At 47.3% G+C, this 23,805-nt stretch overlaps 1 protein-coding gene across 1 annotated transcript in view; it reads right to left on the reverse strand.

The window, feature by feature from the left end:
* ADAMTS16 (ADAM metallopeptidase with thrombospondin type 1 motif 16) overlaps positions 1 to 23,805 on the reverse strand; it is a 183,599-nt gene that overhangs the window by 55,780 nt on the left and 104,014 nt on the right. The window contains exons 14-17 of the mRNA XM_042233642.1: positions 23,010 to 23,140; positions 20,762 to 20,885; positions 20,112 to 20,356; positions 17,551 to 17,689 (exon numbers count right to left, since the gene is read on the reverse strand). Coding sequence (XP_042089576.1) covers positions 17,551 to 17,689; positions 20,112 to 20,356; positions 20,762 to 20,885; positions 23,010 to 23,140 — 639 coding nt within the window. The remainder of the gene's footprint in view (positions 1 to 17,550; positions 17,690 to 20,111; positions 20,357 to 20,761; positions 20,886 to 23,009; positions 23,141 to 23,805) is intronic.

Raw genomic sequence — 23,805 nt, forward strand, 5'->3', positions numbered from 1 at the left:
AACATAACGTTTATCACAAATGTAATATATTCCAGCATGTGATAGATTCTGCCTCAATTTTGACAAAAATGTTTACAAAAGTGACAATTGATGAATACTTAATCAATATGTCTGTATGCTTGCATGGGTATACATGTGTGCATATCTGTATTTATGTATCTAGATAGACAGATGTAGGTATTTACATGTTTATTTAAACCTGGAAACCAGCATTATCATAAACACTATAAACATTCCCATTAAGGTTGACGTGAAGTGAAGTCACTCAGTTGTGTCTGACTCTTTCCGACCCCATGGGCGGTAGCCCACCAGGCTCCTCTGTCCATGGGATTTTCCAGGCAAGAACACTGGAGTGGGTTGCCATTTCCTTCCCCAGGAGATCGTCCCAACCCAGGGATTGAACCCGGGTCTCCCGCATTGTAGGCAGGCGCTTTACTGTCTGAGCCACCAGGGAAGTCCAGACTATAGGTTAGGACCATTAAGGTTAGGAAAAGAAAAACATATATCATCCTGCAGAAGACCTGGGTTGGATCTCCAGGGAAGATCCCCTGGTGAAGGGAAAGGCTACCCACTCCAGTATTCTGGCCTAGAGAATTCCATGGACTGTATAGTCCATGGGGTCACAAAGAGTCGGACACGACTAAACGACTTTGATCATTATCATTGATCTTATCATCATTTCAGTTAAGGCCATAAGGAGATACTCGCTCACACAATTAGATAAGATAAAACAAGGGCTATGAACATTGTAGTGGGGAGAAACTTCAGGTGGTGTCACTATATATCTAGAAAACTCAAGGGGGGTAGGTGTGAAGATGTTGGAGGAGCGAGAGAAAGAGTGGACTCTTGGGTACCGAGAGAAGACAAAGCGTGGACACAGACTGAGCTCAGAAGCAAAGAGAAAACAATGCCCGTCGCTGAGACGGTAAGAAGTTGCTCCGATGTGAGAGCCGGTGTCACCAGAGTGAGACCGAAGAGCACAAAGATTTGTATCAAAAGACCCTCATGGGTAAGTGATGATGGGGAAGGACCTGAGGGCAAACCAGCCCCCCGGGGGAGGAGATGGAGACACCGGTGCTGGGCTTGTGGTGAGGTCAGAGTGAAGGTGGAGACACGGTGGGGCTTCCTTACCTGCAGTAAGGAAGTTAAGGGACAGGACCAGTGACAAGAACGTGCTGATAAAGGAAGGAGGGAAATGGGCAAGACAGATGTCGGCAATCAAGAGCAGAGAAGGCTGGAAGGAATCGGGTGAACTGTGCTAAGGGCTTCGGGGAGGCCAGCAGGAGGGGGCTGAGAAAGGGCTTCTGATGTCGTGATAGGGTGGTGGTCACGGCTAGAAGCGTCTCAGATATGAAACCAAGAAGCCCTCAGGATGAGCAGCAGGGGCTCCTGGTTGGCGGTGGGGCAGGAAGTGGAGGTTATTCTCAAGGCAAGAGAGAGAAAAAGGGAAGAATGGGAGACTGATGGGAAGGCTGAGGAAATCTGAGAGGAGGAAGGCGGTGGGGCAGGGAAGAGTGACTGGAAAGGGAGAAATGGTGCGTTTTGGTGGTGAGAACTTTGTGTGATGAGGTCACGGGTGAAAGTGGAGTATTGAGGTTGGGGAAGGGGGAATGTCTCCCTGGGGCAGAAAATGCAGAGGGAATGAGCCACAGAAAATTCTGCTGTTGGTGGGAACCAGCTGACGTTTACACTGGGCTTAACCCTCCCCACACGGGGGATGGAAATCGCCCACGTGCATGTGCAGAAGCAAGCTGGCGTAGAGACGTATGGAACCTATTAAAGCAGGACTCCACATTGGGTCTGGCTTCCAATCTACTCGGGCAGTTAAAGTGCTACCTTTAATCTATAATCTATAAAGCTCAGCAGGGCTTGAGGTCTGTTAGCAGGCACTGCTTCCCTCCTCTTACAAAATTACCATGATTAAAAGCATATGGAGAGGGGGCTGCTAATGGTCCCCAGACTCACTTCCTGGGCGCGTTCCAGGAAATTTCTTGTCTCCAGTTCTCCCACCCATGTTATTGTTGTTGTTGTTGTTCAGTCGCTAAGTCGCATCTGACTCTCTGCGACCCCATGGACTGCAGCATGCCAGGCTCCTCTGTCCTCCACTTCTCCCAGAGTTTGCTCAAATTACTGTTCCTTGAGTCAGTGAGGCTATCTAACTGTTTCATCTTCTGTTGTCCCCTTCTCCTTTCACCTTCCATCTTTCCCAGCATCAGGGTCTTTTCCAATGAATCGGCTCTTCCCATCAAGTGGCCAAAGTATTGGAGTTTCAGCTTCAGCATCAGCCCTTCCAATGAATATTCAGGGTTCATTTCCTTTAAGATTGACTGATTTGATTTCCTTGCTGTCCAAAGGACTCTCAAGAGTCTTCTCCAGGACTACAATTCAAAAGCATTAATTCTTTGGTGCTTAGCCTTCTTTATGGTCCAACTCTCACATCCATACGTGACTACTGGATAAACCATAGCTTTGACTAGACCGACCTTTGTTGGCAAAGTGATGGTTTTGCTTTTTAATACACTGTCTAGTTTGTCATAGCTTTCCTTCCAAAGCACAAGCATCTTTTACTTTTGCGGCTGTGGTCACAGTCCTCAATGGTTTTGGAGCCCAAGAAAATAAAATCTGTCACTGCTTCCACTTTTTCTCCCTCTATTTCCCAGAAAGCGATGAGACCAGATGCCATGATCTTAGTTTTTAGAATGTTGAGCTTCAAATCAGCTTTTTCATCCCACTAAACCTGTCTTAACTCACTTCTCAAGGAGCATTAAAGCATGGACCTTTGACCACCACAGTTGAAATCTTCTGACTGACATTTAAAAATTAACTGTAGTGTTCAGTGAAGTTGTTGCTGTTCTTTTGGAACCAGTTCCGCTTGGGGAAGTGGTCATCCCTTGGTATTCCTGAATGCCGGGGACTCCACAGATGCCTCCGAGGGCTGCTGGGGCACTGAGCGGGGGAGAAGCCCTAGTCAGCAGGTTCCACCTACAGTATGTTTGTAGAAAAGTCCTCTCGGCGGAAGCACAATTGAAAGTGACTCCCTGACCCAGGGGTTCTCAATGTGCTTCGCCACCAGGAGCTCTTAGTACAGTGCAGCCTGCTGGCCCATCCTTATTGCCACAACTTCTGACTCAGCAGGTCTGGGATGGGCCCAGCAGTTTGTGTTTCTAACAGATTCTCAAGTGATGCTGATGATGCTGGCCTGGGGCGTACAATTCCCACAGCAGCTCAGTGACTTTTGCATATGATTCTGCAGAAAGGGACCTTAAACTGGGAGGCAGCCCAGTTTTGTGAATGCAAAATCGGAATCTTTTATAATTTTTTTTTATGTCAGATTCCATGCTACCGTTCAAACTCTGCATCCACAAGTGAACAAATCTGTGTGTGGGTGTCCACACGTATCTGAGGCAAGGTCATCCCAAGAGGAGCCATCTTAGTCTTCTAGGAGTGAACCCTTCTGATTGTGTGTGTAAGTTGTGCGGTCATGTCTGACTGTTTGTGACCCCATGGACTGTAGCCCACCAGGCTCCTCTGTCCATGGGATTCTCCAGGCAAGAATACTGGAGTGGGCAGCCATTCCTTTCTCCAGGAGATCTTCCCCACCCAGGGTTCAGACCTGTGTCTCTCGAATTGCAGACAGCTTCGTTACCATCTGAGTCACTGGGGAACTGGGTCGCCAGGTGGCACTAGTAAAGAACCTGCCTGACAGCGCAGGGGATACAAAAGACCTGAGTATGGTCTCTGAGTTGGGAAGATCCTCGGAGAGGGAAATGGCAACCCGCTCCAGTATTCTTGCCTGGAGAATTTCATGGGCAGAGGAGCCTGGTGGGCTACCGTCCATGGGGTGGCAAAGAGTCAGACACGACTGAGCGACTAAGCACACAAGCACAACTTTCAAATACTCTCCCTAAAAGTGGAGCCAAAATTTGTCATTTCTGGGGCAATTTTTTGGGCTTAGGAAGGATTCACTATTTACAGTTCATTTTAAGTGTGAAAATTCATAAACAGAAGCCTCATTTAAAATAGAGTTGATTTTGGTGCTGACAACTTTTCAGTGCTTTATGTGAAAATAAAAATTAATCTATATTCTTCAAAAAATAATATGAAAATATGACTAAATATTCTGATACTACTAAGGTTTTAAAGGACATAATGTGAAATTCATGAATCTTTATTGTAAGCACTTCAACACGTAAAGTACTTGACGCACAAAGTGAAGTTGAACTAGTTTACATAAACTACTGGCTACCGAAAGAATTTAAATGCTGACATCTTACTTAAAACTAGTACAGCACTGCACACAGAGACCGTTTTAAAAAATTTATAGAGGAATAATGCTGTTTCTGTCCAAAGAAATAAGAGTCATTCAGGTCTCTTATATCCCAAAATAAAAGGACTCAGGAGGCCAGAAGGGCCCCAACACTGGATGTCAACTGCATTGCCAACAAGAACAGTGCCTTGCAGAGTGTCCAGTAGGAAGAAGGTGATTACTTTACTACCAGCAGGAGGAGCTAAGAATCTCTCTTTGCCTAGCAACAGCCCAGCCAATGAGAAACCTCACAACTCGGCCAATGAAAAAATCACTATATTTCAAACTCCCAGTTTCCTCCAGTGGACTTATCCTTATGATTTTTAATAATAGCCGCTGTCAACTCCCCCTTCTCCTCTATAAAAGAAGACTCTTCTTTGTTCACAGGGCTTGCCTGCAATTGTGTCTAGAATTACAGTTCTTGGCTGTTCCCTGATGAACCCATTTTCCTGGTAAAATAACTAGCTGTTTTATTGTTTTAGGTCAATAAAAGTATCAATAATGCTTCAACATACTTGCTCAAGAATGTGAACTCCCCTATTAAAAAGGAGCCACTGGCTTAATATATAAAGAGGAACTCTGCAAATGATGGATACAGATGAGGTGATAACACGGAACATTTATCAGTCAGGATCTTCTGAAAGAGGGCTCACACATGGAAACCTGAACGTGGGAGGAAGGGATGAGATGGGACAGGGTTCACTGAAGTGTCTGCCATGACCTTGGGTCAGGGGGAGGTTTGACTTCTGCATTTTCTATGGTTAGGACACTTGTGGTTAAAAAATAATTCCAACATCTACAGATTGGAGCCTCCATGAAAATGCACCTCCTCTCCTGCTGACATCCTAGGCAGTCTTTTCTCAGGAGCATCGGGCAGTGAGGGATGGCCCGGTGGAGGGGGGTGCTGGACCTCCCAGGTGAGGCTCGCCTGACCGCCTACCAGCCTGCAGCCCGTCTGCCCGCCCACCTGCTTCAGCCTCTCCTCCTCCTTCCTGCTCTTTGACCCCAAGGAGACTCAGTTTGGGACGTCCAAGAGACGGACCAGGGAGGGGGGAAGCGAGGGCAGCTGACATTCAGGCTTCCCTTTTAATCCACCTGGTAACTGTTCACTGACACAGAAAAGCAAACCAGAAGGCTTGTCAGGGCCCCTAAAGCACACCCCAACACAGGCACTGAAGAAGCAGACAGGGCTCTGGGCCTGTTCAGAGTCCCTCCTCAGCAGAGTGTAGAGTGGGAGGCGGGCTCTGACTGTCTCCTGACACTCACAGCTGACACGTGAACCCTTAGGGAGCATCCCAGGGATCACACTGCTTAAAAACAGCTTTGGGTTAAGGTTTGATAAGCCATTTTTCACAGTTAATCCAGGGCCCCCGAAAATCCCACGGGATCAGAAAGTCTGCGCTTCTTTTGAGAACCTGAAAATCTGAGTCCTCAGGCCCGGCCAAGAATATCTGCGTTTCTTTTTTCACAGTTCTGATTTTGTCCCTTAATTTCTGTATTGTTCCTGTCAGATCACTGCTCTGTTACTGGTTCGCTCCAAATGAATCCTCTCTCAAACTCCTGCTTTTCTGGTTTGCATTCGTTACATTGGGCTTACCTGTACTTCAACCATCCAGTAACCTTGCCTGAAGGGAAAATGGTGAGCTAAATATTAAGTGAGAGAAATGGCCCACATGTTCGTGTGCACGCCTACACCCTTTTTCCCAAGGGTTTTTCTCAGGCCCTTGGTCCAAACCTTTTGATCACAGTGTGCACGTAGTCTGAACACTCAGGTTGTTGGATTGAGCGTTTACCTGGACCTGAAGTCAGGCAAACAGTGGGGCAGGCGACAGGCTGCAAACTCTCAGGGTCAGACGCTAAGCCTGGGTAGAGAAAGGGAAACCAGAAGCCCCACACGACAAGTTTCAGGACCAGGGGAACAACTGGGGCACTCAGCGCGGGGCCACGTGCTCTGCAAGCTGAGGACCGCCGGTGTGGACAGGACCACGTGCTGCGTTATCACACCGCGAGCCGGGGCTGAGTCCACGTGGTGAGCCGAGCCCGCCCAGGAAAGGTACACTCCACCCAGGAGGCTGGGGAATCAGCCTGAGCAGCCCCCAAGTCCTGCCCCCAGGCCACTGCCCCTTCCAGGCAGGAAAAGGGCCAGGCCACACTTCGTCCACTCCCCGTGGTGGCTACCAGCCTATACACCCTCTACGCACAGAGACACATTGCAGGCACCTCTCCAAGTGTGTGTCCCACACATGCCTGTCCACACGAGTGTGCAGAAGATGGCAACACAGTTCAAAACAGGGAGGAGCGCGTTCATCACGCTTGCCTGGGGCCACGTGACTAGCGTCATTGTGGAATTTCCTCTGGCTCTAAGAGTTTAGTAACCCAAACAGTGCGGTTTCTTAAGCAGAGCTGTAACACTAATGGAAGAGAATAGAAGCTGACATTTACTTGGCTAGACGGAGTGTGAGAGCTTTATAGGTTTTTCTCTCCTCTAATCCTTAAAGGAACCCTATACGGTTGATTACATGATTACTCTACTTCATAGATGGGCTCACTAGTGTGTAAAAGGCTTAAGGAGCTCACAAGGTCATGTGTTTTAAAAGGCCAGGACTCAATCTCTGGCAGTCTGGCCAACCCCCCCGCTGCACCTTCCAGCCTCGGCATGATGGGTCACCAGCTGGCCTGGTCCTTCTATCCAATGTGATGGGCACGTGTGGCAATTGTAACCTCTTGTTTGATTTTTGCTTGAGAAGGAAGGAGATTCATAACATTTTCTACTTCAGAACCTGTCACACACTGGAGGGCAATTTCTTACACTCTGTTTCACGGGGAGTAGAGTTTAAGGCAGGAAGTAACGAAATCTGAATTCTAAGCCATTCACATTCAGGCACGCTCCCTTTTTTCACGCACAGCAGCAGGATGAGAAGCATAAGGAGGCCCTGGGGACGCCGCCGTGGAGGGGAGGCAGCCAGCTGACCCTGCGTCATCATTTCCACCTGTGCCTTCGCATGTTTACAAATCAGAAAGCGATCGAGGTCTTGCATTCATCCTTCAACAAAGCATGCCTAGCGCCTAGGCTGTGTAGACTCTGAGCACACGGCAGCTGATAACACACAGGAAACATCAGCAACCGACCACCACCCCAGAGCGCTCCATCACCATCAGAGAATCTCAACCACAGAGACAACGAAGAGACAAGTGCACGTGCCAGGTGTAATCGAGCCGTGGAGACAAACACCTGGGCATGGAGGCTGAGGTGGCACTGCTTTGGGGTGGCAGGGACCAGGGCCTGAGCGCCTCCTAGAGCTGATCACTGGTGAGCAGAGCAAAGCCCACCAGAGGTGCCGAGAAGCTACAAAAGCCCTTCCTCAGACCCAAGGGACGTTCAAAGCATCAAGAAAGCTTACAAAATTGAAACCAGTGCAACAGAAGAAATCAAAACCAAAGAAAGGAAAAAAAAAAAAACCATCCTGTCATTAGTCAACACAAGAGCGTGCTGGAATGACGAGATGTGAGGACGCATCATACAAATTCTTTCCTCTGCGGGACACTTTTTCACGTCCACGCAGAGACTGGCCTGGGAGCCTACAGAAAAAAAAAAAAAATCCTTTCAATCCCACTACAGTCATTCACCTCCATTCCTGCATTCTCAAGAGAAACACACCCAATGTCTCTGTGCATTTTCACCAAGATTAAGTCAGATGGAGAATAAGACAGGCTGTTGGTCAGCTCTCAGATGGCGAAACTCAGGCAGACTGTCGGTCAGCATTCTTACCACCCATGGGCTGGGTGCCCGCACACCAGGCTTCTCAGGCTGCAGGCACTCCCGCTTCATGCCGACAGACACCGGTGAACGGATGAAACGTTACCTGCCAGGTGCCTATGGGATGGCCCAGTGATGCCCAAAGCGTAGGCTATTAAAATGGAAATGGCAAGGCTCAGCTACCTTCAACATTCTCTTAATTGGACTCATGTCCTTAGGGACACTCAGGTGTCAGAGAGGAGACAGCACACGCCAGCACCCACATCCCACGGTGAAGAGCATCACCGCAGGCCCTGCCAGTTGCCCATGGATATGTGTGCTCAGCCGCTTCAGTCCTGTCCAGCTCTCTGTGGCCCCATGGAGCCCAGCCCACCAGGCTCCTCTGTCCATGGGACTGCTCCAGCAAGAATCCTGGAGTGCGTTGCCATTTCCTCCTCCAGGGGATCTTCCCGACCCAGGGATCAAACCCTCATCTCCTGTGTCTCCTGCACTGCCAGGCAGATTCTTTGCCACTGAGCCGCCTGGGAAGCCCTGGATATGAGGATAGGAAAACACTCCTGACTCGGGATCTCTGATCAAGTCAGAGCATTTGAGCTGATCTGAGATTTTCATAGGGATTCAGTCTGGGAATGCTCTGCTTTATTCCACATGGAAATGCTCAGGAATCTAAAAGTCCAGCAATGTCCTGAGGGATGATGAATTCTGGAGGTCAAATCTGCTTGTGTGTGGTAGGGATGCTTGAAGTTTTAATGTAAAATTAATTTTCCATATAAACAAAATAGATGTAAAGGTGAATTTAAATGTTTCTCTTGTTTTCAAATATCTAAATATCCTGGGAAAATAAAAATACAGACAGCCATATGCCCAATGGTATTTAGGGTTTCTGGGTTCTGTTTCTATACTAGGTTTTAGATAATTACGTTTTCAGATGAGTTTCACATGGGATGAGGTCTCATCAGCCACCTGGCTGAATGTTTAACAGACACTCAGGTATCATTTTTCTGACTGAGGGCACAGCTGTAAAGCAATTTCTCAACTGTACTTATAATCTCAACTGTTTGTCAGAAAGAAAAATCTGCGAGTCCACAGGAATGTTAGAATCAAGCTGGCCAGCCTTCTAAAATGATCCATATTAATAGATGAGAGAGAAGCAGAGTCAAAATTCAAAGAATCAATAAAAAAAGACAGAATAATCCTTTAACTGGGAAAAACCCAAAGCTGAACCCTGGCCATGGAAGGTGGTGAGTTTAATGAGCAAAGCGATGAAGCTCTATCTTAATCTTTTTACAGAAACCAGCTCTGGCCAGCTCTTTGGAAATCATTTTAGAATCTTCATACTTTGCCAAAGTATCTGGAAGAAGAGTATTTGGTCTTAAAGATGGTAATTATATCAAAGAATCTCTAAGTTTTCAGTTAATCTAATGGCAGAATGATTTCCAGCTGTTGCCAAAAGCCTCAGCCTTCTTTTATAAAGGCAAGGAAGCCAAGCTCATAAGCAAAACTGCCCAGGAAACTGGAAGATATTCCACAAACAAAGCATGTGCTTCCACAAGGGGCCTGCACCAAGCCCAGGGCAAGCGCCAGATGCCATGTGGACTCGCGGTGTCTGTGTCCTGAAGGCCTTGAAGGTGGAGAGGGTTGGTAGCTCCAGGAAAGCTGGGTGGGTGAACTCCCGATGCTCAGAGTCTAAGTTGTTTCCACGTGTGCCTGAATGGCAGCTTTGCTGGCATGATTACGCCAGGCGTATGGCACCCGAATGGGCACCTGAGCTTGGAGGGTGGCGATGACTACCCTTTATGGATGGCCTGTGGCATCCTGTGTTTGTTCCGACTGATGAGAAGCTGGCCCGATATCTGAGCTCCCCGACAGCACTGCCCAGTCCAAAGTGAGAGCAGGACACGCTGCTCGTCTTGTTTTAGGTGGGCATTCCCCGTCTTTAAGGTCCCAAGTTTGGCTAACAGATGTGGGCAGCAGGACTTGAAACACACCCACCCACCCACATCCACCCCCCCCCCCCACCATGTCAGGAGGAGGGAGGGAGCCAGTCATGACCACATGATCACCATGGGCGTGTGTGAGGGACTAGACCTCGGACAGGTCCCAGTGCCCCAGAGGAGGGGGGCTTTGCAGGACTGGGAGACTCTGAGAAAGGGAAGAGTTCCTGCTCCTTGGGATGAGCTGGGCTTCTGCATCTTACCCTGCACCTTTGAGGGTGCTCCAGGAGATGCATGGGGTAGACATCACACATGGCCCCCGAGGGCAGAGGGCCCTGTCCAGGGATGAACTTTGTGTTCCTCTTCTCTGCTTTTCTGGTGGGTAAGAGGGCTAAAGAGAGGATGTGCTTTGCAACTTCTCAGGGTCTTGGATACAGACACAGAAGTAGTTTCATGAATTTGGCTCAAAGGTGACCCAGCACAGGGAGGAAAAAGCCAGAATCATTTCAGTTGATCTCTGGGACCTAGAAGGACAAGCTCAAGCCTTTAAAGTTTAAAAAAGTAAAATGCACATTTACTTTAAGACTCGAAGCATGTAAGGATGTTCTAAATGTATGTATGGGGGAGATCTAATTTGAAGTAGTTCCTGTGAAAAAGATGATTTTTACCAACTAGAGGAAGAATATGAACGGCTGATGTTCAAAAGCGGTCCCAGGTCTCCACTGCTGACTACTCCAGATGCTCAAAATGCAGCCACCCAGCACTCTGTGCCAGGTTCCTGGGGCTCTGAGCGCTCATGGACCCCTGCCCACGACAGCTTGTAGTCTTGCACGCTACATATGTGGATATGCAGACTGCATGTTTTTGGGGACAGTGCCAGTCTGCATGACTCCTCTTTACAGACTCAGAATTCGGCATGGTGCCTTACACATTCAAGGAAGAACGAAAATGCCCCATGCCTTAGAGGTTCAGTTCAGTTCCGTCACTCAGTCATGTCTGACTCTTTGTGACCCCATGGAATGCAGCACGCCAGGCTTCTCTGTCCATCACCAACTCCTGGAGATGCTCAAACTCATGTCCATAGTGCCATCCAAGCATCTCCTCCTCCTGCCTTCAGTCTTTCCCAGGATCATGGTCTTTCCCAAGGAGTCAGTTCTCTGCATCAGGTACCTTACAGAGGTCCCATGTTTCATTTAGCCATATTGCTAGTAAGTCACTCAATACTTTTTAAGTAAAGTAACAATTACATTATGGGGCTTCCCTGGTGACTCAGATGTAAAGAATCTGTTTGCCAATGCAGGAGACATCGGTTTGATCCCTGGTCTGGGAAGATCCCCTGGGGAAAGAAATGGCAACCCACTCCAAGATTTTTGCCTGGGAAATCCCCATGGACAGAGGAGCCCAGAAGGCTACATACAGTCCATGGGGTCACAAAAGAGTCAGACACTATTTAGCGACTGAACAAGAAAAATTACACTGGTGTTTCATCATCCAGTTCAGAGACAGGATTAAGCAAAGGTCTCTACATTTTCCCCACTTGATTTAAAAAAGTTTGAGGTTCAGAATTTTTGAACTGTGTTGTTAGAGAAGACTCTTGAGAGTCCTGGGTGTTCACTGGAGGGACCGATGTTGAAGCTGAAACTCCAATACTTTGGCCACCTGATGCGGAGAGCTGACTCATTTGAAAAGACCCTGATGCTGGGAATGATTGAGGGCAGGAGGAGAAGAGGACGACAGAGGATGAGATGGTTGGATGGCATCACTGACACAATGGACATGGGTTTGGGTGGACTACGGGAGTTGGTGACAGACAGGGAGGCCTGGCGTGCTGCAGTTCATGGGGTCGCAAAGAGTCGGACATGACTGAGCGACTGAACTGAACTGAGGTTCAGACTGATACAAACATTTGCTGACTGGACAATAAATGAATGAATGGTTTCCTATAAACAAAACAAAGGCAAGGTTTCCAATATGTAATTTTATTCTATTTTCTGAACATCATCACTAAAATTAAAGTTTAAGCCCTAGAAATATCTGCAGATGATGATGAGAACATTGCTGGAAAAGCGTTAAGAGAGCTCGATTTACAAGTCAGTCTTAGGGTTTGTCTGAGGAACGCTAACGGTAAATCAGAGGATCATCCCCAGATACTGCATGATATGTACCAGAGAAATTAAATGTAACTATAAGCCGTGCTGCAGTCCATGGGGTCACAGATTCGGACACGACTCGGCAGCTGAACTGATAAGCCAAATCTGAATAAGCCTTTTCATGCAAAAGTAAAGCAGTGGTTTGAGATTCATTACTATGGTTTGAAATACATTGAGCCAGCGGAGTCACCAAGGTTGATTTTTAAAAGCTGCAGCATACGTAACTTTGAGAAAGAGCTGATGCCCTTACACTGTAAATAAGAGTCGGCCGAAGCCATTCCTGTGTCTGGAAGTCCCTGTCTTAGAGTCGCATGTAATTGGCTAAGCTGGATCCTTCTCTCAAACACTCTTGGCTTAGCATCTCCCTATGTGAATCCTTCTTCCACCACTCCATCATCCCGGCAAAGGCACAACTAAGCAGGATTACTGAAATAAAATCCCATGGTCATGTCACCAGAGTGAGTGGAAAGGGAAAAAAAAAAAATGAGCAGAGGACGCTGTCAGAAAAGACGAGGCATTGCCTGCCTTGCGCCTGTCAGGAAACCTCGCTGTCTAAAGAGAAATGGCCCATTAGAGCAGGTCAGGGATGGGACCGCCCTTTCTTTACAGAGGCCAGGTGACGTTTCCAGAACGCGGCAGGGCTGGGGGCTTTCCCAGGGTCTCCTCCTGGCTTACTCATTCCCTGGCTGTTTCTCCAGCTCGCAGACGTTAAAGTCACAAGAAGGGAACCGGGCAAAGCATGCTTCAGGAGTTCCAATCTAGGTTACGAAGAGGCCTACACAAGTGGGAATCTTCAAAATGTAAAATATGATGCAGATGAAACAGAACCTAGCCCTGAGCCTGATCTGGCTGCCTCCAGGTGGGTCTTTCTGTTTTAAAGCCCTGTTGAGGAAGGAAAGCAGTCCTGGATATTCACTGGAAAGACTGATGCTGATGCTGAAGCTCCAGTACTTTGGCCATCTGCTGCGAAGAACTGACTCATTGGAAAAGACCCTGATGCTGGGAAGGATTGAAGGCGGGAGGAGAAGGGGACGACAGAGGATGAGATGGCTGGATGGCATCACCGACTCAATGGATGTGGGTTTGAGTAAACTCTGGGAGTTGGTGATGGACAGGGAGGCCTGGATTGCTGCAGTCCATGGGGTCACAAAGAGTCAGACAAGACTGAGTGACTGAAGTGAACTGAACTGAGGGTTTCCACGAGACCAGGCAAGTGACAGGACACGGCAGGTGCCCAGTTAACCACAATGTTGTGTTTCTTATTTTTATCTTGTTTGTACAGAAAATAGGATAATCCTGGGGGATGCGAGAGGAAAGAGTGGGAGAAGGGAAGGTGTGGTCTTGCCCTTTTAGGAAAATATGGGAGGGTCCACTTCAAGCCAATAGGATTTAAACAGTGCCCTTTCCTTAAACCCACCTACTTATGGTTTATTAATATATGACAAAATAGGCAAGAGGATACACGGAGAAAAAAATGATTTCTTCAATAAATGGTTCTGGGAAAACTGGACAGCTACGGTTTTCCCAGGTAAAAGAATGAACTTAGAACATTCTCTAACACATATACAAATATAAACTCAAAATGGACTAAAGACCTAAATGTAAGATCAGATACCATAAAATTCCTAGAATAAAACATAGAACAGCCTTTGACATAAACTGCAGCAATATTTTCTGGATCTGTCTCCTAGAGTAATGCAAATAAAAATTAACAAATTGGACATAATTAAACTTCAAAGCTCCTGCACAGCAAAGGAAACCCTAACTAAAATGAAAAGGCAGCCTACAGAATGGGAGAAAATATTTGGAAGCAAAGCGACCGACAAGGGACTAATTTTCAAAATACACAAACAGCTAATTTAGCACAATGTCAAAGAAACAAACAACCCATTAAAAAGCCGGGTAGGAGACCGAAACAGACACTTCTCCAAAGAAGATATACAGACGGCGCAGAGGGACATGAAAAGATGCTCAGCACTGCTAATTATTAGAGAGACGCAAATCAAAACTACAGTGAGGTATCACCTCACGCTGCTCAAAACGGCCATCAAAGAGTCTACAAAAAGTAATGCTGGAGAGGGTGTGGGAATATAAATTGGTGCAGCTACTATGGAGAACACTATGGAGGCTCCTTAAAAAAACTAAAAGTAGAGTTACGGAAGATCCCACTCCTGAGCATATCCAGATAAAACTGATTCAAGAAGATACACGCACCCGTTGTCCACAGCAGCACCGTTTACAACAGTCAAGACACTGAAGCAATCTAAGATGAATGGATAAAGATACGGTATCTTGACACAGTGGAATATCACTCAGCCATGGAAAGAATGAAATTATGGCATTTGCAGCCACATGGATGAACCTAGAGGTGGTACACTAAGTAAGTCAGAAAGAGAAAGACCAGTATCATATGGTATCAGTTACATGTGGAATCTAAAAAAAATGTTACAGACGAACCTATTTACAAAACAGAAAGAGACTCACAGACATAGAACTTACAGCTACCTAAGAGGGAAGGGGAGGAGAGATAAGTTAGGAGTTTAGGATTAACAGATACACACTACTATACATAAGACAGATAATCAACAAATATATTCAAAATAGCACAGTATATTCAGTTATACATATATGCATATGTTATTCAGACGTATATAGGTTATAACGTGGAATCACTTTGCTGTACCCCTGAAACTAACGCAAAATGGTAAATTAACTATACTTCAATTATACTTCAATTAAAAAAACGTAAGATGCTCTTGGGTAGGCGCTGAGTCCTGGGAGGGGCACGGCCTTGGCATTTGCACCGGAAGACTGTATAAAGGAGCCACCTCCTACACAGGTGATGATAAAGGATGGGGTTAGACATCCCTTCTAGCTGTTCAACTGAGAAACCTTGATTTTCCATGAATTTTTCCATTGAAGTTAAACACCCACTCACTGCCTCTATAACACAGTTCTTCAGGCAAATGATTAGGGGATAGGTTTTGGGTCGATGTCCTCTAGAAACCTCAATGTGAGGATTATTCCTTAGGTGTAGCTTGGCGATTTGCAAGTGTGCTCAGCACCCGCTGGAGTGTTTCAGGCTGCTGAGACGGGCCACGTGGTCGGAGCTGAGGACACCCAGCGTCCTCTGCATGCTGGCTCTCCCAGGGAGGACACGGAGGGAAGCCCTAATGAAACATACTCATGGACCAGCTGCCCTTACGCGTGCTTCCCTGTGACTCGCTGCGCTCTTTCAGCCACGTGAAAATCTACAAGGACGCATCTGAAAATTATCCTGACACAAATAGAAGGCTTTGTGGTTTATTATTTTAATCAGACACTGTTAGATAATCTCAAACAGGGACAGATAAAACCAAATGCACCCAATAGGTTGCAGAGAGTCGTAGGGGATGGCTGCAAGAGCAGAAGAGAAAGGGAAGGGGAAAAAATGGGGTTAGAGAGTGATAACCAGACCACACATGCGATGCCCACGAGTACGGCCTGTTTTGCTTTATTTCCCGAATGGAGCAAAATGATAGCTGGTGGGTCCCTCCCCTGAGTAGGACACCCCACATTTTCTCTGGCTGCCTTTAGGGTCATTTGCTGCTAGCCTGCATTGCAGAAAGGGATTCTATTTTACCTTAGAAAGCTCCTAATGTCAGAATTTAAACAGGATTTACACATTTTATTTTTAATGAGAAGAATAAATACATATCGAGTACATGGTGTTAACTTTTCAGACTGTTATTTTTAATTGTTCAATTTTCCTGTGTTTCCTTCTGCTCATTGATTTAAAGCAATTATTAAGAAGATACTAGTTCACTTTTTTCCTTATCAACTCATTTTATTCTTACTTTATAAAATGTTAATTTGTGTCCTATTATACTTAAATACATGGACTTCCCTCGTAGCTCAGCTGATAAAGAGTCTGCCTGCAACGCAGGAGACTCTGGTTAGATTCCTGGGTGGGGAAGATCCGCTGGAGAAGGGATAGGCTACCCACTCCAGTATTCTTGGGCTTCTCTGGTGGCTCAGACAGTAAAGAATCCGCCTGCAATGCAGGAGACTCAGGTTTGATCCCTGGGTTGGGAAGATTCCCTGGAAGAGGGCATGGCAACCCACTCCAATATTCTTGCCTGGAAAAGTCCATGGACAGGGGAACCTAGAGGGCTACAGTCCATGGGGCTGCAAAGAGCTGGACATGACTGAGCAACTAAGCACAGCACACAGCACATACTTAAATTCAAACTACTGCTTAGATTACTTTCTTGATTATTAAAACCTGGAATGTACAAAGCTGAAAGCCCTTTGTCCATATGGAAACGTGTCTGATTTTCAATATCAGGTAGAACTTAATATTTTGTTTCTAAAATCTCCATCCTTTCTCAGAGAGCACAAAGTGGCTCTAGCTAAAAATATCTCTCCAGTGAACTAGCTTCTTCAACTCAGTCATGGGCTGAAAATTCTTAAGGTATTAAGAGGACAAACTCATCTACTGTCAAATGAAATTCTTCTTTTTGACATGTAGTTTCTTGTCATTTTTACTGAATCTTTCACGAAATTCTTATAATTTCTTAGTGAATTTAAGCATATGACTTTATAGCAAATTTCTTTCCAATAAAATGTTTGAACAAGACCATTTGATAAAGGGCTTCCCTCGTAGCTCAGTCAGTAAAGAATCTGCCTGCAATGCAGGAAACCCAAGCTCGATCTCTGGGTTGGGAAGATCCCCTGGGGAAGGAAATGACAACCCACTCCAGTATTCTTGCCTAGAGAATCCCATGCTCGGGGCAGCCTGACAAGCTACCGTCCATGGGGATGCAAGAGTTGGACACGACTTAGCGACGAAACCACCACAATCTGATAAAAAATCGTCGCTCTGTATCACTCATTTCCACAAAGGTTTCTATTTCTCATCATCAACAAGAAATGTATAATAATTTGAGCGGCTTTCATCTGAATGTTCTCAAATAACAAAATTACCTTTTAAAAAAATCTTAGACAAAAAGCAGAATCCAATTTACTAAACTTTAAGGTCACACGTGGACACAGCTGAGTTAGAAAAGGGAGCCCAAGTTCTCGAGGGACACTCAGGACCACTGCTCAGACACTCTGCCTCTGGAAGAGTTAAGGAGCCCTGGGCTCCTCATCAGGACAAGATGAGGGTCAGTACACCGTGATGAGGACCAGGGTGTGTGATGGGGACCAGGGTGTGTGATGGAGACCAGGTACACCGTGATGAGGACCAGGGCGTGTGATGGGGACCAGGCTGCGTGATGGGGACCAGGGCGTGTGATGGGGACCAGGGCATGTGATAAGGACCAGGGCTAGGTGTTGAAGACCACGGCAGTGCGTCCCATGGCCCAAAGATGCCTGGCACCTCTGTGCCCATCACCAGGTCAACCATGGGATATGACTTACCTCCTCCACAGGATACGGAGCACTCAGAGCGGATGGTCGCCCATGTATAGCTGGGCTGGGCTCCAGGCTTCTTCTCAACCCCCGACCTCGGCATGGAGTATTCCCAGGCAATGCCTGGGTTCCTTCCCTGAAACAGAAGCTACAAAATAAAAAAGGGAAAGAGAAAATGAGTTAAATTAGAACCAATATACAGTAGGTAGCTTGGGATTCCCTGGTGACTCAGTTGGTAAAGAATCTGCCTGCAATGTGGGAGACCTGGGTTCAACCCCTGGGCTAGGAAGATCCCCTGGAGGAGGGCATGGCAACCCACGCCAGTATTCTTGCCTGGAGAATCCCATGGACAGAGGAGCCTGCCAGGCTACAGTCCACGGGGTCACAGAGAGTCGGACATGACTGAGCAACTAAGCACAGCACAGAACCAACATATAGAAGGAAACCTGTTTTAAGCTCTTGAAACATTAGTCATGTCAGTAAGAAGATGACTGTAATATTAAACTAGACTCAAACACATCTATAAAAATGTATAGACATTTGATTCTTTTGCTGTATGCAGTATTCCCTGCCTAGTCTTTGCAACCTAACAAAGGCATGTGGTTCTTTCCCTGGATGTTTCCTGGCAAGCCCCAGCCATCCTCCCAAGCTGAGCAAATCAGAAAGTGATACTTAAAAAGCACCTTCACAATTCCTGCTGCTGCTGCTGCTGCTGCTGCTGCTGCTGCTGCTAAGTCGCTTCAGTCGTGTCCGACTCTGTGTGACCCCACAGACGGCAGCCCATCAGGCTCCCCCATCCCTGGGATTCTCCAGGCAAGAACATTGGAGCGGGTTGCCATTTCCTTCTCCAATGCATGAAAGGAAAAGTGAGAGTGAAGTCGCTCAGTCGTGTCCGCCTCCTAGCCTAGTGAGTTCCAAACAACCAACAGTTGAGTGCAGGATGGAAGCTAACTCTGAGTCCTTTCTCTGGGGACGGGATGCAGAGATCTTCCGCCTACTGACATGTTCCGTGTGGGCGCAGGAGGAAAGACGCCCTCTCTGGCTGGGCACACCTGTGAACCACGCTTAGCATATGGAATCACACTTGGACTCTTCACTTCCTAGCTGGAAACCCGACCACATGAACCAACTACGTTTTCCTCCTAAAAGTATTTGAACACTTGATCTCGATGACAGGCTTTTTTTCGGGTGGGTTGGGGGGCGGGGAACTTTGCCATTAGCCTGTTACTAGAAATCCCATCTCTGAAGCCTTCACTGCTTCTTAATGGGAAGGCCCAGTGGATAAAGTCACTGGACCTTCCCCGACTCCCTGGCACCACAGTCCCGTCCCCGACAACACAGCTCAAGTCTAGCTGGGCAGATGCCGTAGGGCAGGGATAAGCCCTGGACAGATGGCCCCACTGCAGGCCATAGATCTGCTCTCGCCCCTGACATCCTGAAATGGGAAATGGGCTCCCAGGAAGCCTCGATCACTTTCAACCCTGATCGACCTCTGTTTCTCTGTGAGTAATAAAGCTAAAAGGGGCTCCCCAGGTAAAGAACCTGCCTGCCAGCGCAGGAGATGCGGTTCAGTCCCTGGGTTGGGAAGATCCCCTGGAGGAGGAAATGGCAACCCACTCCAGTATTCTTGCCTGGGAAATCCCATGGACAGAGAGCCTGGTGGGCTGCAGTCCACGGGGTCCCACTGAGTCAGACAGGACTGAGCGAGCATGCGCAATAAAGCTAAAAGCCTCAGATGGTGGGAGAGAGACAACCAAGGCAGGAGCTCAGGGTGAGCGTGACTGTAAAGTGGAGGTGGGGGCAGTCCCAGGTCGAGAGGGCAGACGGAGGTGGGACATGTGGAGATGAGGCATCTCTCAGGACGACGCAAGGATGGCGGGATGGAGCTGCCAGGCCCACGTTGCAGGTGGAGGGCACCTGGGGGGGGGTGTTCACAACTGCACGTACAGGTGCAGGCCGAGGGGGCAGCTTTTAACCAAGTTTTTCCTTTAAATGTGCACAGAAACGTAAAAACATATGAAATTAGTGTATCCGCTGCATGTTACCACCATCTGCCTGGTCCCAAGGGGACACATTACGTTGTTAGAAGTTGCTCAAGTGTATCTCATGGGCCTGTGCCATCTTGGGCAGAACACAGAGGGGCTTGTGTGCGGGCCCCTGCCTGGCACTGGGCCCAGGTGGTGGGTTCTCACCTCACTCCTGTCTCCACCGGACTCAGGAGAATCCTGATCCCACCCGAAACACAGGCACAGACACAGACCCCCCACCGCAGCCGCTTCTCACGGCCGCAGAGCTTACAGGAGAGATGCGGGCTTAGGTCACGATCCACTAATAAAGATGGAAAACCCAGGACTGCATGGGTGTGTCCTTATAAATCTCATCACGCGCCTAGAGAGAAAGACGAGCGGTCCACTGGCCCACTCAGTCTGTGCATTGATTAGTCTTGTTTCAGAGACATTAACTGCAAACACTTTTCTGGGGATGTGATATTTCACCAATATAGCCTTGAACCTACAGAAATGCCCCAAGACCCCCCGTCCAAGCCCTGAGAGCAGGAGGCTGGGGTTCACCTCCACAATCAGCGTTTCATTGGTTGGCCCAGGAGAGGCTAAGCTCTCAGGCTCCTTGTAGGAACGGCTGTAGTCAAAGATGGTTCCTGAAAACTTGTACCGGCCAGGCCAGTCCACCGTCCAGTGTCCGTTCAGGTAGTACTTTTTTAGTGCATTTCGCACGGAAATGTAGGAGGTAGATACGTTTGTTTCATAGATGTGGATGCTCCGGGCTCCAGAGGGGATGGTGACCATCTGGTAATACTCTGCACAGAGGAAACGGGAGGGGAGAAGGTGGTGTTTCAGCAGCGCAGGGCCAACCCCAGGGCCCGTGGCTCTCCGTGACCAGCCCTTGGGGATCAGAGTTTGGAACCTGGAGGTCTAGTTTGGTCATCCAGTTCCATGAATCCTACAAAGGAGTTTTTTTTTTTTTTTTTTAAATTGGAACAGAGCTATTGTAATGTTCATGGTTTCTAAGAACTGCTTTAATTGAAATAACCTAGCAACCACTTCTAATCAAAAGAGGTTTGAGAAGCAAAGCAGGCCAGGAGTCACATAGGGCTCTCAGGACCCTGCCTATTGGCTGTTTTCTCTACACCCCCGCTCCTTCCCACCGAGGGTCCCTTTCCGTCTCTGCTCGGCTGGTGGGCGGATCCCACGGGTGGACTCACGGTTGGCCCGGTGCTGCTTGGCGTAGAGGCCCTTGTGCGTCGTGCAGCTGGAGTTGTTGCCTTGGCACACGCCGCAGGCATCCTCCGTAGCGTCGGACCCCAGGATGTTGTCACACCCCACTCTCTGTGGGACCCACGAGGCCACGGGTCATTCATGAAAGACAAGACAACAGGAGCGAAGTCACAAACCTTTCCCCGGAGAGCTGGAAAGTTTCACTGACACGGGAGAGTTAACAAATATTTATTGGATACCCAGTATGTGCGCTGTGAGACTGTCAAGCTATGCTTCCGTCCAAAGGAGGCCTTCTTGTGGCAAGCACAGCCTGTCCTCCCTGGCACTGCTACACGGCCGTCCTGTCTGGAGCCCTGGGTTACACCTGTCGCATTGTCTTGTGGGAGACGTGGGTAAATTTCAGCCCGACGTGAAGAGCCAAGCACAAATGACAAGCATGTGGCCTCACGGGGGTCCACTGGAATTCACCTTGTGCTTTTGGATTGTCTTGTGTAGAGACAAAGAAGGAACGCAGACCATGGGACGATTATTCCCAAATTATAGCACATTTGGCTATGGTCTTAGAATTTTAGCAGCTCTTTATAAATTCTATGATGCTTGCTAGTCTTACATTTCCTAACAAAAGATATAGGCTACCTAGGTAAAAAAGAAAATCCATTCAGAAATGAAGTAACCAGGGTCCACAACCCCTTGTTTGAAATACCAGGACCAGATACACTGCACAACTCAGGGTTTTTGGACTGCAGGAAGGTAACTAACATATTATACATAAGATGTGGGGACATGGATGATGTTTGTAAAACTCACACACTGAGTGGGATAAACATAACTGAAGACAGTCTCATCAATTTAAGGCAGCTTTGCAAACAAATAAATTCAAGTTGCCTTATATTTTACAGCCATATAAACTTCCCATTTTGCGGCTCTTTGGACTTTAGAATTATAAATAAGGACTTGTGACACTGCATCACTAAGAATACATGAAAACAATGAGATATTTAACAAACTGACTGATAATCAGACATGGTGGGTGGAGAGCTGAGCGTTTTGAAGCTGAAAGATCTGAACAGTGTGCGTGTGTGTGTGTGTGTGTGTGTGTGTGTGTGTGTGTGAATTGCTCAGTTGTGTCTGACTCTTTGCAACCCCATGGACTGTAGCCTGCCGGGCTCCTCTGTCCATGGGGTTCTCCAGGCAACCCACTGCAGTGGGTTGCCATTCCTGTCTCCCAGGGATCTTCCCACCCAGGGATGGAACCCGGGTCTCCTGCACTGCAGGCGGATTCTTTACCGTCTGAGCCCCCAGGGAAGCCCTGTGTGTGCTGCTTTAGTCTAACCTCATAGTGCTGGTCCGACTTTACCACAGTCACGGTTTACACTTTTAGAGGAAATCAGATCTGGGACCAAGGTCTTCAGACTCCACTGAATATAGACATTGAGTCACTTCCCTGAAAAGCCCAGTATTTGTCATTGCACATAGCTCCCCCCGCCCTTTGTTTACTAATGTAACGAAATGCTCCCCACATCTCACTTCTGCGCATGGTGATAAGCTCAGAGCTTTGGGTCCACGCAGCAGCCCCTGTTTCCCAGCCCACGCCCAGAGTCCCTCTCCAGCAGGAGTGAGGCTGTGATCTCCCCGAGACCCCGCCAGAGCCATGCAGGGGCCCCTGGCTCTAAGCTGTGCCTGGCTTCCTTCACTCTGGTGCCACCGCCGGGTGGCTGCCGTCTGATGCTTCGCCTGCCGGTTCCCAGTTGCAGTGTCTTCCACTGAAATGTGAGGGTAAAGCCACCCAAGTCTTCCGGCAGCAAACGGCCCTTTGCGAGCACCTCCTCCTCCACTCACCGCCAGCGTCCCCCAGCTCCTGCTGCCTCCTCGTTCTCTGACCACCGGACCGTTCCTGCAGCCTGTGATTCCTGTACCACCAGGTCCCTCTCCCCGCATTCCCCACGCCCCTCTTCCATCTCATCCTTTCAGATCTAGCTCCCCCCCCCCGCAGCCCTGTGAGTTTCCTGGGTCCATATCTAAGAGGGAAGCAGCTTGTCCCTCCCACGGAGCTCTGCACACACCTCCACTTGCCAAACTACCTCCTGCACTCTTGGCTTTCTCTCCCTCTGGGCTGTGACAGGGAGGGAAAGGGTGTGGTTTTAGGTGTCTGGTCTCCCTAGCCCCTTACAGGATGCCTGGCACAAAGCGGACTGTTGGGAGATGTTTGTTGAATGAATGAATGATCATTATTACCTCACATATCCCATCTATACAAACATTACGGCTATCCTCCGAGCATGGAGTCCCATCTGTGACTTTATTTGACAAAGAAAAGAAGAAATCAAATCCTTCTGCGATACAGTAGAGTTTGCAGAAGTCCTGATCTTAAAAAGAAATACACACACAAACACAAATAAGAAAGATACTTAAGCTCTGATCACTTTTTGCTCTAAATGTTATAGACTATTTTTTTTTCTTTTTTTGCCCACAAAAACTCCCACACAATAATACATAGCAAAGACATTTTTTAAATTGCCTCTTTCGACTTCTTTTTTCCTTTCATTTTTAAATTACTTTTTAAAGCTTCACTATTAATTTTTACTCTACTGTGTCCTTTATTGATCCTCATTCTATACACAGTGGTTGGCACATAGCAGGCATTCAATAAACATTTGTTGACTTGAACTACATTACTGTTCAACTATTTTACTAGTATAATTAACTGATCTGTGTAGAAATGCAAAAAATCACTACCATTTTGCAACAATATACAAAATTCTTATAAATAAAGCACAATAAAATAATTGAAACGATCACAAAATTTCTTCATTAGCTACTACATTTACTAAAACACATAATATTTTTAAACTGATAAAGAGAATAACTTTTGGATGCAATCTCCAAAGAATATTGGTTTTTCTTAAAAATATAATGAATTGCCAAAAATATTGTCACATGAAGAATATAAATCTCATTATGGACTTAAGACTGGAAGATCAAGTTCACACCTCACTCGGTAATCCATTTCAGGGATTTATAATTTATATGG

This window comes from Ovis aries, chromosome 16, assembly GCF_016772045.2.
Source record: "Ovis aries strain OAR_USU_Benz2616 breed Rambouillet chromosome 16, ARS-UI_Ramb_v3.0, whole genome shotgun sequence".
NCBI lineage: Eukaryota > Metazoa > Chordata > Mammalia > Artiodactyla > Bovidae > Ovis > Ovis aries.